Source organism: Mycteria americana, chromosome 3, assembly GCF_035582795.1.
Source record: "Mycteria americana isolate JAX WOST 10 ecotype Jacksonville Zoo and Gardens chromosome 3, USCA_MyAme_1.0, whole genome shotgun sequence".
Lineage (NCBI taxonomy): Eukaryota > Metazoa > Chordata > Aves > Ciconiiformes > Ciconiidae > Mycteria > Mycteria americana.
The window spans coordinates 132,698,938-132,711,939 of record NC_134367.1 but is presented as its reverse complement, the minus strand read 5'-3'; the positions used below and the strand labels follow the sequence as shown (position 1 = coordinate 132,711,939).

General features: G+C 53.8%; 1 protein-coding gene across 1 annotated transcript in view; it reads right to left on the bottom strand.

Annotated features, from left to right (window-relative positions):
• SLC24A3 (solute carrier family 24 member 3) overlaps positions 1-9,698 on the bottom strand; it is a 176,283-nt gene extending 166,585 nt beyond the window's left edge. Inside the window, exon 1 of the mRNA XM_075497130.1 lies at positions 9,511-9,698. Coding sequence (XP_075353245.1) covers positions 9,511-9,631 — 121 coding nt within the window. The 5' untranslated portion in view covers positions 9,632-9,698. The remainder of the gene's footprint in view (positions 1-9,510) is intronic.
• Between the last annotated feature and the right edge of the window lie 3,304 nt (positions 9,699-13,002).

Here is a 13,002-nt window from a genome sequence, read left to right as displayed (position 1 = left end):
CTCAGTCAAAAGATCTTAACCACGGTACCACGCGTTGGTTACGCCAAGGGACCGGTCCACCCGGCTGTCCAGCCACCTACATCCTTGGGAGGACTTCATACCACCCCTCGATGAGGTCTCTTCTGGCTGTGCGGTTCGGTAAGGTCGCTGTCCACAGGCCTCTACAGCATCCTCTGTCCTGAGCCCTGCCGCAGCACCACAGCACCCTTCTGCAGAGAAGGGAGCAGAACGGATAGAGTCCTCACCAGCTCCTGTACTGCATGGCACTTACTGAGCACGAAAGCAAGGCATTTAACAACTCCTTTCTACTTGCCATCATACATACCTACTCTTTTTTAACACCACAAATCAAATGCCATGAGCCTTTTAGTACACGTCATTGTGTGTAACGTCAGTTGACATGGCTTACGTTCTTGATTCCCCTCCCTGAAATGAACTGTTGCACTGTCTCAGCGCATGCAACGTTCATTTAGAAGAGTTTCTTTCTGTCCCGTTCTCCCTGTGAGCTGGCAACAAAATACAAATCCACTATCACGAAGAGGTGCACTGAGAACTGGAGGGCAGATCTTCTCAGAGGAGAAAGAAAGGAATGTCCATGTAAGGCTCGTTTCTCCTCCTGCTTTATGTTACAGGATGTTCTGGCCATCTTAGGGAAAACAAACAGCCGAGCCTATCTCTGAACGAGCATTATTTTAATAGCAGACCCTTCAGCTGTTCGTAGTTCAGTTAGCATGTTTTTGGCTTGTGTATCAAAAAGATTCTTTTCCTGGACTTTAGCAGGCTCTTTCCTAATTGAGCTATCAAAATTTGTTCGCAGTTTTCATTTGATAGGTGATGCCTGCTGCAGGAGCCAACACTGAGGATGAGCCTTGGCATACCGAAGCTTTCTTCAGAAGACCACGCTCAGCACCATCCAAACACGCCTGTCTCCTCTTCCACCACCGCAACAGATGAGACATACTGCGCTTACAGAGAACGCCCCGGCTGCGCGCTTTTTATCCCTCAGCCGCCGTGGGGCCACAAGAGACTTCCCTGGGTTGATCCGTAAGGACACGTCAGTACGCTGCAGACTGATAAACCCATCTGCAGATCTGCGCTCCATCATTCCTGTGCTGGAAGAGCCCCGCAAACTCCTCTCGTATCTCAGTTTCCCTACTTTATAATTGGAGGACTTGCTTACTTGCCTCATTTCCTCTGAAAAGGCCGTGGGCTGAGGAACGGCCTGAGTGAGGAAGGATCTGGTTAAGCTTGTACACACAAGAGCCCACTTGAAGTCAACCGCATTACTTCACACGCTGCAAGTCAAGCACTCGCCCCCTTGGATCGTGGCCTAACTGCCTATGGACATACAAACATGGCTGGTAGCCAAAGTACCGCACACACTACTGGAGGTATAGAAAGGTCAGACCAGACTGTGAATCTCACCCACTTAGCACAGCTGCTCGGCTCACAGCTCAGCAAAGGAATGTTTCAAAACAACAAAATCCGTGCCTCCAAACCAGTTTTGACACTCCCTCGTGCACAAGAGCGTTTTTCCTTTATGAAAGGTATATCCCCTTCTCTACGCACACGCTCACGTCCACCGACACCGCATCCAGGACCTGCCCTGCCAGAGGCAGCACCCAGGGCTGAGCGAGAGGACGGCCTGGAGCAGGAGGTATGACAGGAGACACGCTCACGCTCCCCTTTCCTCTGGGCCTGCGGGTAGTTTCCATGTCCCAGGCAGGACTTGGAGACTATCTGCTTCCCACAGGCAAAGCTTGTAGGCAGATGACATTCAATCCCACCTCTTCAGCGGTCCCTGTTAGCCAAAGAAGTCCATAAAAGGCAAATAAAGCCCCAGCAAGTACTGTCCCACACGGCCTTCTCCCTGGATACCACATCTGGACTCCTCTTCAACACCTCCCTTTTTTCAGAAGAAAAAGACCCAGGACTTCTCCCTGGAGCCCTTGTGCAGTGCTCCTAGTCTCAGGGATACCGCCAAAAAAAAAAAATCAGCTTAAACATCTTCAGTCCACATCAAGCTTCAGCTTTTAATCCAGCTGGGGCTCTCTCCAGTTACTGTGGGCTTCTACGTACCAGGCCTTGTTGCTGGACGCAACATCCCGTCCTGCTCCCTCTCCCTCCTTGTCCTTCCTTAACCCCCAGCAATCAAACAGACAGAGAAATCCCCTCATTTCCAGAGTTTTCTCAGCCTGCTCCTAAAGTAAAGCTTAGCATCTAGAGATTGTACCCATTTTGGTTTTAAATCTGAGTGTTAAGCTCAAATCCAGCCACACTATGGCACGAACACATTGACTGCATGTACTTAATGACTTACGGAGGTACAGATGCTCCTTTGATGGTAGTTGGCTCCATTGCCAAAGCGATGGAGGCCTCAACACCCTCCAAAATCCCTGGGTACAGTGGGTTCATCCCATGGCCATCTCCATATCAGGGCAGCTCCATTGCTATCAATTTCCAAGCTGACAAAATCAAATGTAAATCTCGCCTGAACAGGCACTTTTCCAACTGCTGTGGAGACTTGACCTTCTGCGGAAGACAATGCAAGAAAAGATAACGTAAACTTTGCTGGGAGACAAGATAAAGGGAGATGGAACTGCCCCTTAGGGGTTTCAAGTAGCTAACTGCAAAATCCAGAATCAGGATGCCCTTGGCAGTAAATCATGCAAGGACAGGCTGTTCAGAGCTGGCGGAGAGTCTGACAGTCCAGCAACGGTCCCACGGAGAGGCAGAGGTACAACACCTTCATCCCTTTAGGGTCAGCCAAGAATCCATTCACGAGCTGCAAATTACACACATTTACCGCTTTCATTTTCACAGTATTTCCCTTTGATGCTGCGAGTAATGCAGCTTTGCTGCAGACCAGCCACAAAGATTTACTCACTGTGTAACCTTACTCTTCTGAGACCATGGCTACAGGACATGATGATTACAGCGGCAGGACTATAAACATCCTGCCCACAACTGGGCATGCCCACTGCTTCTTCCCATAAAGCCACAGCAGCGGAAAAAAATTAGGATGAGGTTACCAACGGCTCTTGGCATCGGTCTGACTTGACTCGTGGGGATATTAAAGGTAAAACCTAGAGCAGAACAAAGCTTTTGAAAATCCCCAGTGCCTTCTACAATCCCATGCTTAAAGACTGGTCTAGAGAAGGGCATGAAGACAAGGCTGGAAAACGCAAACACCCTTTCTTTTTTTTGCAAAAATGCACCACTGCAACTCTCCTGCCTGGCCGCGGGCTGTGACGAGCGGCGTGCCTCAGAACAGGCGGCAAAGCACAGCCCTGGGACAGCAGGGTGCAGCTCCCACCGCAGCGCAGCGTCCAGTCCCTGTGCCTGCACAGGAGACCTGCGCTTTTGCAGAAATCGCCTGAAGAAGTTGCACTGGCTTCTACGTAATGGCAGGAACAAGATGCATCCCTCGGGCTCTGTGCTCCATGAACCCCACGTTTTCATTTGAAAAAACAAAACGCCAAAGTTTTCAGTGACAGGTTTCACGAGACCTGGCTCTTTTCTTCAAGTCTTATCTTAGGGAAGGCTCTGTGAAAACTAAATTTTCTATGCTTCCTTGTGGATAGAAAAGCTAAAAAGAGTAACTTAAACCACTCCAAACAAAGGCACAGAAACCAAAAGGAAAAAAAAAAATATTTTTATAGCTACCATAGAGTTGCCATCAATTTAAAGAGAGAAGGACAGAGACAAAACAGAGAAAAACGCCCTGGGGCAAACTAACACTTCGAAGCAGGGTCAGCTCCAGGGGCGAGGGGAGTTTTCCAGTGGCAGGGCTGGCTGCTGATCTCCTGAGTGACCCTCTCCATCTCGGGGCAGACTTGTTCTCACAGTCTCACTCCCAGGAGGCTACAGACATGAGTACCTGCTATACGAGAGGTCCAACCGAGCCCTTCCTTTGAGAGTCTTTGACCAAAAATGGACAGCGTGACCAGCCAGCCTTCTCAACATTAAGGACCATTTAAGATTAGCAGCAGGAGGGAACTACTAAAAAAGGGCTTGGACAAAACCAGCCAAGCATGCCCACCTTACCATAAGCTGGGCCATTCTGACCATGGCCACTACCCAAGGGTTCTCTGTTCAGCCATGGCTTGTTAAGACCCCTCACCAAGTCATTTTAGTGTGCTAATTTGGCAGAAAACTTCATTTTTTCATCGTGGGCTAGTTTTCTGCTGGGTTAGCTTGCTGAAAAGAGGCCACCGAAATGCCAGAGCCCATGCAAAAGGAGGCACTGAGGGCAGGAGCAGCCACAAGCAGCAGACAGGGCAGGACCAGGCATTTGCCGCGAGATCAGTATAGGCAGACGTGGAGCCACAAGCCCACCTTCCCTTAACAGGCACTACAGAAGTAACGACTGTGGAGTTTTTCTGCTATTCACCATCTCACAGCCCTGCGTTCGCTCCGTTTATGAACAGCTGGGGAGGCCAGCAACCTTTCGCCTTCGTGCCCTGCCGAAGCCGGAACTCCCAAGCATCCTGCATCCACATCCTGAGGACCAAGATCCTGTGATTGTAGGTGGCATGCCGGAGTTTACCTCTGGCACCCAGCTTCGCCAAGCTGACCAGCCTGGCAGACATCCCAGCGCTTCCGTAACATTTTAATCAAGCAGACTCCAAACGCTGGCAGGTACGGAGACGTGGACATTTTTAAGGTAGTTCTTCAGGAAGACCCTGCAGCAAGCACAAAGGCACAGCCAGGCGTACAAGCCCTGCTCTGTCAATACCACAAGCAGATGCTGAAAGTTAAGCACATCTTTAAGCACATTCCCCCACGCTCCTTCCAAGCACAGCCGCGTGCCTCATCTCTGCCGCTCCCCAAGCTGTAAGCTGCTCAACAGAAGACCTCGCTCTCTGTCGGCTGTTGGTGCAGGACCTTGAACGAGTACTAAATAAATGAACAAGTCATTTCCTGCAAGGCCAAACAAGCTCCCTGCCAAAGAGGTCACATACCATGCTCTGGCCTGATGCCTCTCCCTAGTTTATGAGGGTAAATTCCCATATCCAGGGGTCCAACAATTACAGAATTACATCTGGGCTAGGATAACTCTCACTGAAACTAGGATTACGCTTCACTGAAGAGGCGAGGAAAACAACTGCGTTTGTGCTTTCATTGCATGACCTCTAAAGTTTGGTTTGGGTTTCTTGGTTTGCGCAAACCAAAACATTCGCATGAAATCAGGGAGTTTTCGCTTAATTCCCAGCTAGAGGACCAGGATCTGTCACACCAAGGTTCTTCAACGCTGTTTTGGCAGTAAGGAGATCTGTGAGGAAAAGCCCTTTGAGGCAGGGCCCGTGACAAAGCAGTCAGGAGGAAATAGCCCACGTGGTTCATTCCAGTCTCGTGAGCTCCTCCAACTAGCGCAGGGGTGGAAGGCGGACACGCTGGAATCTTTGCTCCCCATCTCCCATCACTCCACCCAGGATGGCTTACAGGCTTTCTGTAAGCGTGTTATCATGACATGGATGCTCTCAAGCCCCCACAGCCCACAAGAAGGACCAGGCAGCTATCAGTCCTGTAAAAACAGCCTGAGCTTTGGATTTGGAGTAAGTCTCAGAGCCAGTCAAAATGCACCTGGCAGGCCCTGCTCCACCATTCTGAATACTTCACTCCCGTCAAGTTAAAACAAGACTTAAAAGCAACCCAAATCCTCCACGCTTGAATCACGCAGACAACTCCATTTGCTTGGATGTGCCCATCCCCATGAGTAAGGGCTGCAGAATCAGACCCAGCTTTTCCTCACCATCCTGCCAAAAACACAGGCACACAGAAAGAAGAAAAGACAAATCCCACTGACTGATGCCCCTGCTATTTTTGCTGTCCATGACAGCAAACTGGTAAAAGGCCTGACTCAGAAGCCTCCCTTGAAAAACCTGAATCATCCCAGTTTGGAAGATGGTCTCATATAATGAGGGAGTCTCTCTTCTCTGCTCCTCCCTCTCTTTACAAGAGAGAATTTGAGTCAGACTGGGGGGGGGGGGGGGGGGGGGGCAGAAAGGAGGGAGGAAAAAAAAGAAAACGTCATGCTTTGTTTGGCTCCTTCTGCAAGGATGGCAAAGTCAGGTAGAGTTTTGGAAACGACTCATACTGTTCAAGTTCATGAGATGTTACTATAACTTTCCTTCACCTCCAGTCCCCTTCAGCAGACCAAAAAGCATATGGCAGTCCAGCGGTTGGCAGCTGTATTTTGGGTCTGCAGGGCTGTGTTTGATCTCAGTTACACCTCTTATTTACCAGTGTGACTTCCTTGATGTCAGAGCATAACCACGGACTGACGCTGCCTGGAAGAGAGAAAGAGGCACCCCAGCTGTACGTTCACTGCCTGGATGAACTCTGTGAACCTGGATTTCTTCTTAATTTGCACTGTATATGTTTTTGAAAGCCTGAGACTTGTGGAATATAAAGATCTTTAGAAGGACCTTCACTGAAACATTATAATGTTATAACACTTTGTTATTACACATCGGTGTCAGTCTCTTCTCCCAGGTAACAAGCCATAGGACAAGAGGAAATGGCCTCAAGTTGCGCCAGGGGAGGTTTAGATTGGACATTAGGAAAAATGTCTTCACCGAAAGGGTTATCAAGCACTGGAACAGGCTGCCCAGGGAAGGGGTGGAGTCACCGTCCCTGGAGGTATTTAAAAGCCGTTTGGATGAGGTGCTTAGGGACATGGTGTAGTGGTGGGCTGGGCAGTACTAGGTTAACGGTTGGACTCGATGATCTTAAAGCTCTTTTCCAACCTAAACGATCTATGATTCTATGACCATTTAGCATCAGGAGATCTCAAAATGACTTGAAAAAGAGGCCTCCTTTTAGAGACCCAGCCAAGGGAGACACGGAGAGATTAAGTCACCCAGAAAAGCAGTGGGAGCCACCAGAACAGAAAGCCAGATCTTGTGCCCTGTCCTCTAGAGTCGCCCACTACAGATGGTTTATCAATTAAAAAGCTGTGGTTACCTGCCTCTTCAGGAAGAGCTCTAGCCTATTTCTTGTGGGTAGATGCAAGTTCATACCCCTTCTGAATGAGGCTTCGGCACCGCGCACCCCTCTGCAAACAGAGGCCACCTGTGACTCGAAAAGCCGTGCTCCTCTGGACCCAGGCCGTGGCAGAGACGGTGGCTGAGGGGAAGGGGACTGACTAAGAAAGACAGCGGCATTAAAAGTGAGAACATACCATCTAAAAAGGTGATTCAAGCCTAGGGTTGCTGGGCTGGATCGCAGCTCGATGCAGAGGCTCTACAGGAGCAGCAATCACTCTGACGTCTCCAGCGCACCCCAGCGAAACCTATGCCCAGCTTTAGGCCACCGTCAGTCCCTCTGGCATCAAGGATGCAAGTGAGCTGCGCGTCAGCCGCATACACTGCGTACGCTCTGAATACGACACCCCCTTGCTAGTGAAAACTACCCTGGGAGCGCTGCCGCCTCCTGCCAGGGGAGCGGGAAGGGAGATGCCATTTGATATAAAAGCACTGCAGTCGAGTCAAAAGTTCACATTTGATCTTAAACCACACATTTTCACATGGGAAAAATATGTAAATCACTACATCGAAATGCATCTTTCCACCTCCTATCTAATCATGACACAAACTCCAGAGAGCATCAGGCTGTTGGCTGTCAGCGAGGTTCCCAAGAGAGCCTGGGCACCCAGGTCCCGTGAAGAGGCGGCGGACACAGTGGGCGCTGTGGAAAATTCCCACTTGTGAAACGATTCTTCTCATTGTCACTCCCGGCTCTGTGCGGCAGCAGATGCCCAGGGTGCCGCGTCTATTGCGCCAAACGCTATTTCTCATCTCTTGGATTAATTTTAAGCTAACTCTGATCACAACATGAGATACTCTCCCAAACTGAAGCAAAACAGCAAGAGCCCTGACGAAAGTCAGCAGCGCCGGCTGGGAACACTTTGGGCAATTCAAGCAAAGCGCAGACAAATCCACCTGCAGCACAGACCTTTACAGCCTGTGCCGCCTCTCCTCAGCCGATGGAGCTCCCTCCCGCATCAGCAGGAAAACCGTGCCCAAGGAGAGCAAAACACGGGATGGGAATCCACACTACCCTTCAGAGAGAAGGGAGCACTCCATGCCCCGTTTAAAATAGGTCTGAAATCTGCCTTTGCCACGTAATCTACAATTTATCGGTGGCGAAGGCAAGCAGCCAGCCCGCTGTGCCGGAGCGCAGGCTGGAGATGGCTCGGTTTCCTACCGCCGGAAAGTGGGAAGAGAGCGCAGGTCTGGCCCCACCGGCACAAGAGGCAGAGTACACCAGAGGAAGCACCTTCTCACCGGCAGTCTTTGGAGTTTATGTAAAAGAAGGACTAGTATTAGTGTCACACATCCGCACACACTGTGTAGGTAGACTTAAATATACTTAAGCACGCGCATACACCCCTGTTTACTTACAACGATGCTCACGCCTGTCTCTCCTGGCCTTACTTCTCAGAAGCAATCACCACGTTCAAGAAAAACAAGCATAACTTTTTGAATACATGTATATAAAAAAAAGAAAATTTGATTAATTTAAGGGCATTAAAGTCCCAAATCTTAAAAACCCATCCAAGCATTGTTATGCTCCATAAGAAGAACCGTGTTCAAGTCTTAGCTGGTGTTTGTGCTCTTTCCTAAACATCAGAGCATTCCTCACACCATGCTGGACACCGCGAAACCCTTAAGACACGTCTGTTTATTTAAAAAGCAAATTCAAGTCACGGAGGGGTATGCTCTCCTTCACTTAAAGGAAAATAAGCCTTGCGTAAATTCTGCTTACACTCACATATTTGCAATGCAAAATATAAATTGCTTGCTATCACCCTCTCGGTACGGCTGGTTGCAAAATGAAGGAGGAGACGGCCACTCAACGCCCCAGATCGAGCGCCACTCTTCCAAAAATCTTCCCCTCTCGCACCGGCACACGGGAGCCCATTCAACCGCCCCAAGACCCTCCCCGGCGGCAGCGCGGCTGCCCCTGCCCCGCAGGTACCGAGAGCCCGCGGCCGCGGGCAAGTACCGGCGGGCGGCTCCACCGCGGGAGCCGAGCGCGCCCCGGCCCCGGCCCCGGCCCCGGCCCCGGCCCCGGCCGGCACCCGAGCGCCGCGCACCGCCGCGGGGACCCCGGCCGCGGGACCCGGGCCGCCGGGACCTCTCCGCGGGAGCCAGGGGGGACCCGCTCCGCTCCGCCCCGCTCCACGGCGCTGCCGGCTGCGGCCGCGCGCAGGCGACGGCCCCGGCCCCGGCCCCGCGGCAGCTCACTCCCGCAAAGTTTCTCTCCTCTCCCGGGGGCCACCGCCGCCCCCCCAGCGCGCACCCGCCCCGGCCCGGGCAGGGCTCCGGCCCCGGCGCGGACCCCCGGGGCGGGGGAGCGCCGGCTCGCCCCAGCCCCCGCGGGCTTCGCCTCCCCTTCCCCGGCGCCCGGGGAGCGATCACCTCCGCACAGGTGACCCCGCCCGCCGCCGCGGCCCCGCGCCCTGCCCGCCGCCCCTCAGAGCGGCCCCCGGCGCAGACTCACCGCCGCGACCGGCCGCGCAGCCGGCCAGGAGCAGGGCCAGGGCGGCCAGGGCGCCCAGCTGCCCCCGCAGCAGCTCCCCCCGCCGCCTCCGCCGCCGCCGCTCCGCCGCCGAGGCGCCCATCGCGGCCGCTCCGCTCCCCCGAGCCGCGCCGCGCCGCGCCGAGCCCAGCCGCGCCGCGCCGAGCCCAGCCGGGGCGCCGCAGCGCCGCCCCCGCCCGCCCCCCGCCGCCGCCCGCCGCCTGCGCGCCGGCCGGCCGACCCACCGCCCCTGCGCGGCGCGGGCAGCGGGCGCGGCCAGGCGGGATCGCGGCGGGAGGGAGAGCGCGGACGGGGCCGGCGGGGGCCCGAACTTCCCGGCCGGCCCCCAGCCCCCCTCCACCGCCGCCGGCGTCCGGGGCGGCTTCCTGGGCGGGGAGGGGGCGGGGAGCTGGAGCCGCCCGTCCCCGGGCCGCCCCGCCGCGCCCCTGCCCCCGAGCCCGCCGGGCCGCCCCCGCCGCGCCCCGAGACCCCCGGGCCCCGCAGGCGGGGACGGCGGTTCCCGAGCGCCCGGCGGCTGCAGCCGCACGGCCGAGGCGGGGAGAGGGCAGCCGCCGCTTTAGCTCGCCTTTCCCGGGGTAAGCGGGGACGTCCAGCACCGTCTTCGAGGCTAAAACCTTTACCTGCCGCTACGACGTTTAAAGCCAAAAAAAGCCCCAGCAGCCCAGTGCCCCCTCCCCTCTCGCCAGCGATCCCCCAGGCTGAACAGGGGGCAGCCCTTGCTGCAGTTCCTTTCCATTTCGCACGCTCGTACTCGGGAGGATTCTCGCCGTAGTGAGAATCCTTTGATTTGTTTTCCTGATCTTTGTTTTCCCCGTTTCTCACACTCTGCTCTAAACTTTTTGCCGGGTGAGCAACCACCCGCTCCACCTGCCCTCCCAACTGCTCCTGTGCAAGAGCAGGCGAGGGCAGACCTCGCTCCCGCGGGCGTGTAACCACCACACCTCTGGGTGCAGGCCCAGGCAGGGACGCGGGTGCGAGCCGCTTGGCCGGGCCGCGCTGGCACCCGGGCTCGCGCGCCGCCGGGGAGCTGAGCCACCGGCTCTGACACGGGACAGCCCATGCGCAGCGCTCCATCTGTCCACCGCTTGGGCTCCCAGGTTTAAAACCGGAGCTGGCCTCAACCTTTCACCCCTCCTCCCCTGTTTAAAATCATAATTATCGTTGCAGCAGTAACACAAACACCTACTGGCTGCACTGAAACCAGGGCATTGTGCACGCATGAGGAAACGCTGCGGGGCCTGCAGTTGTGAAGAAACACCACTATCCCCGCTCTGCAGCAAGGGCACCGGGGTTAGGCGCCACATCTGCCCGAGGAAGTAGCATAAACCTCTGGCAGAGTCTGGGTTTGAACCCTGCGTCCCTGAAACTAGAGCCGCTGTTTGGGACCTTTCCCGGGCCTCCCAGCCCCCCGGTGCCAACATCCTGACAGCAGCGTAAGCAAGTGAGCTGGTGACGCTGAGAGGTGCTGGCTAAGATCAATGCGAGGAGAGAGTGTGAGAGCATGGGCAGCGCCGTCTTCAGTGCGAACACACTGAATTAAATCAAAGGAGATTGATGCAATGACAGAACAGAAACTCTCCAAAAATACTTCAGCTGTTTCATCATTTCAAGTTAAAATACTTCTGACAAAAACCCAAGCCGCAGACAGCAGCACGGAGAGCACTTTCTGGTCCTCACCCGCCCCAGCTCCGCAGCTCCAGGGCTGACAGCAGTGCTCACAACACGCATCCAGGCGCTGGGCTCCCTCTGCGCTGACCTGGAGCTGGCCCTCACCGCGGAGAGGCTCCGGGGTGCTGTGCGTGACCGAAGCCCTTGTGAGCTGGCTGGAGAGGCACCGGGCACCTGGCAGGCACGCCTGAGCTTTGGGACGCGGGCACAGCAACAGCCATCCAGCGTCCGCCTTTCGATACACACCCACGTGTCACCCTGCCCGCGGCAGCAAAACGCTTTTTGACTGGAGAGCCACCTTCAGATTAGATGAACAAGACAGTAGAAGAAATACATCTGTTCCTATGATCTAAATATTACCCAAGAGTTGCTATGGCTAGCTGCACACAGACACAGAAACAGAAGAAAACATTGCTCTCGATATTTGTGATTAGTTACTAACCATTCTCATGAGAGAGGGTCTCCTTCTGGGGTCAGCATCTCATTATGCACCCAGCTTCCAGCCTCTCCTCCAAGGGCTTCTTGCAACTCTGAACTTAATCAGGATGTCATTTTCAATGCTGCTCTTAAAGATTTATTGATCGTGCTCCTACACGCAACTTTAGAAACACCGGTGTCCCTGTTGGCCCCAGGCAGGCAGAGCCCGCTCCCACCCAGACAGTACAGAGGGTAAGTTGACAGCTGGCCTAGGATGTAACTATGGAAGAAGCGGTTTGGTTTGCCATGGGTTTTTTCCGGGTAGGGTACACTCCCTTCCCCCTGGCAGGGCAGGTTTTATCCCATGGTAAACAACTCTGAAACCTGTCGTGCTGTCAAACGCTGCAGTAAGTCACCACAGTTTGTGAAAGAGACCATGCCTGTCTCACTGCTTGCTCTTCACCGATACCACCTGAAAGCCGACAGCCAGCTTTGGGGTGAGAGGAGGTTTGGGGGTGAATGTCCCCATTGCTGACATGACGAGCGCTATGACAGTAGCCCCAAAGTATTCCTTTTAAATCTAAACGTCCTTTTGAAGTCTGTAACTGCTCAAAAAGGTGACCCCGAGAGTCACTGCAAAATCATTATTCACCCCTCCATCATAAGCCTCCTTTCCATCCCATTGCAGAGCTGCTCGTAAACACCAAGGTGTAAGCTCACCAAGGTGAGCATTAAGACTGGGAATATCTGGGAAGCCGATGTAGCCTAGGAACAAACTTCCCGCTCAGAATCACAAGGTAATTCAGCAAATTCCTTACTAGCGTAGTAAGTACTAGCTTGTGAAACATTTCCATTTCTGGGGAGCGTAAGACAGGGGAGAATTCCCCCTTCCCTCCCACTGATAAACCAGGGCGTGGGTGGAGCAGGCTTTGAACTGATCTGTCTGCGGGAGGAAACAGAAGGGAGGGAATCGCCGTGGATGCTACTCTTTGAGAGAAAAGCAAAGCGTCTTATATTATCTTCTGTAGGAGCCTTCTGCAAGGAAAAATAAAGAGAACTGCTAAAGAAAGAACAGACGAGACTAACATGCTGCTGGATATACAGTTTGCTTTATACCACCTCTTCCACTTCCTTCCTTTCACTCTTGTTCCTCTTCTGACCATTTCAGTACGCTTCAAGGAGCATCTCTTGATCACCTAGTATTTGAACGGTGTGGGGACTTAATGTGGTGCATTTAGGCCATCAGATCGTACCTACGTACCACTTGATTCCACCTCTTTAACAAAAATGAACCTGACGATCTCGGCGCTTTTTGAACGCCAGTCGGCAAACGTGCGTATTGGAGGCATTGTAACTGTTGGAGACGGG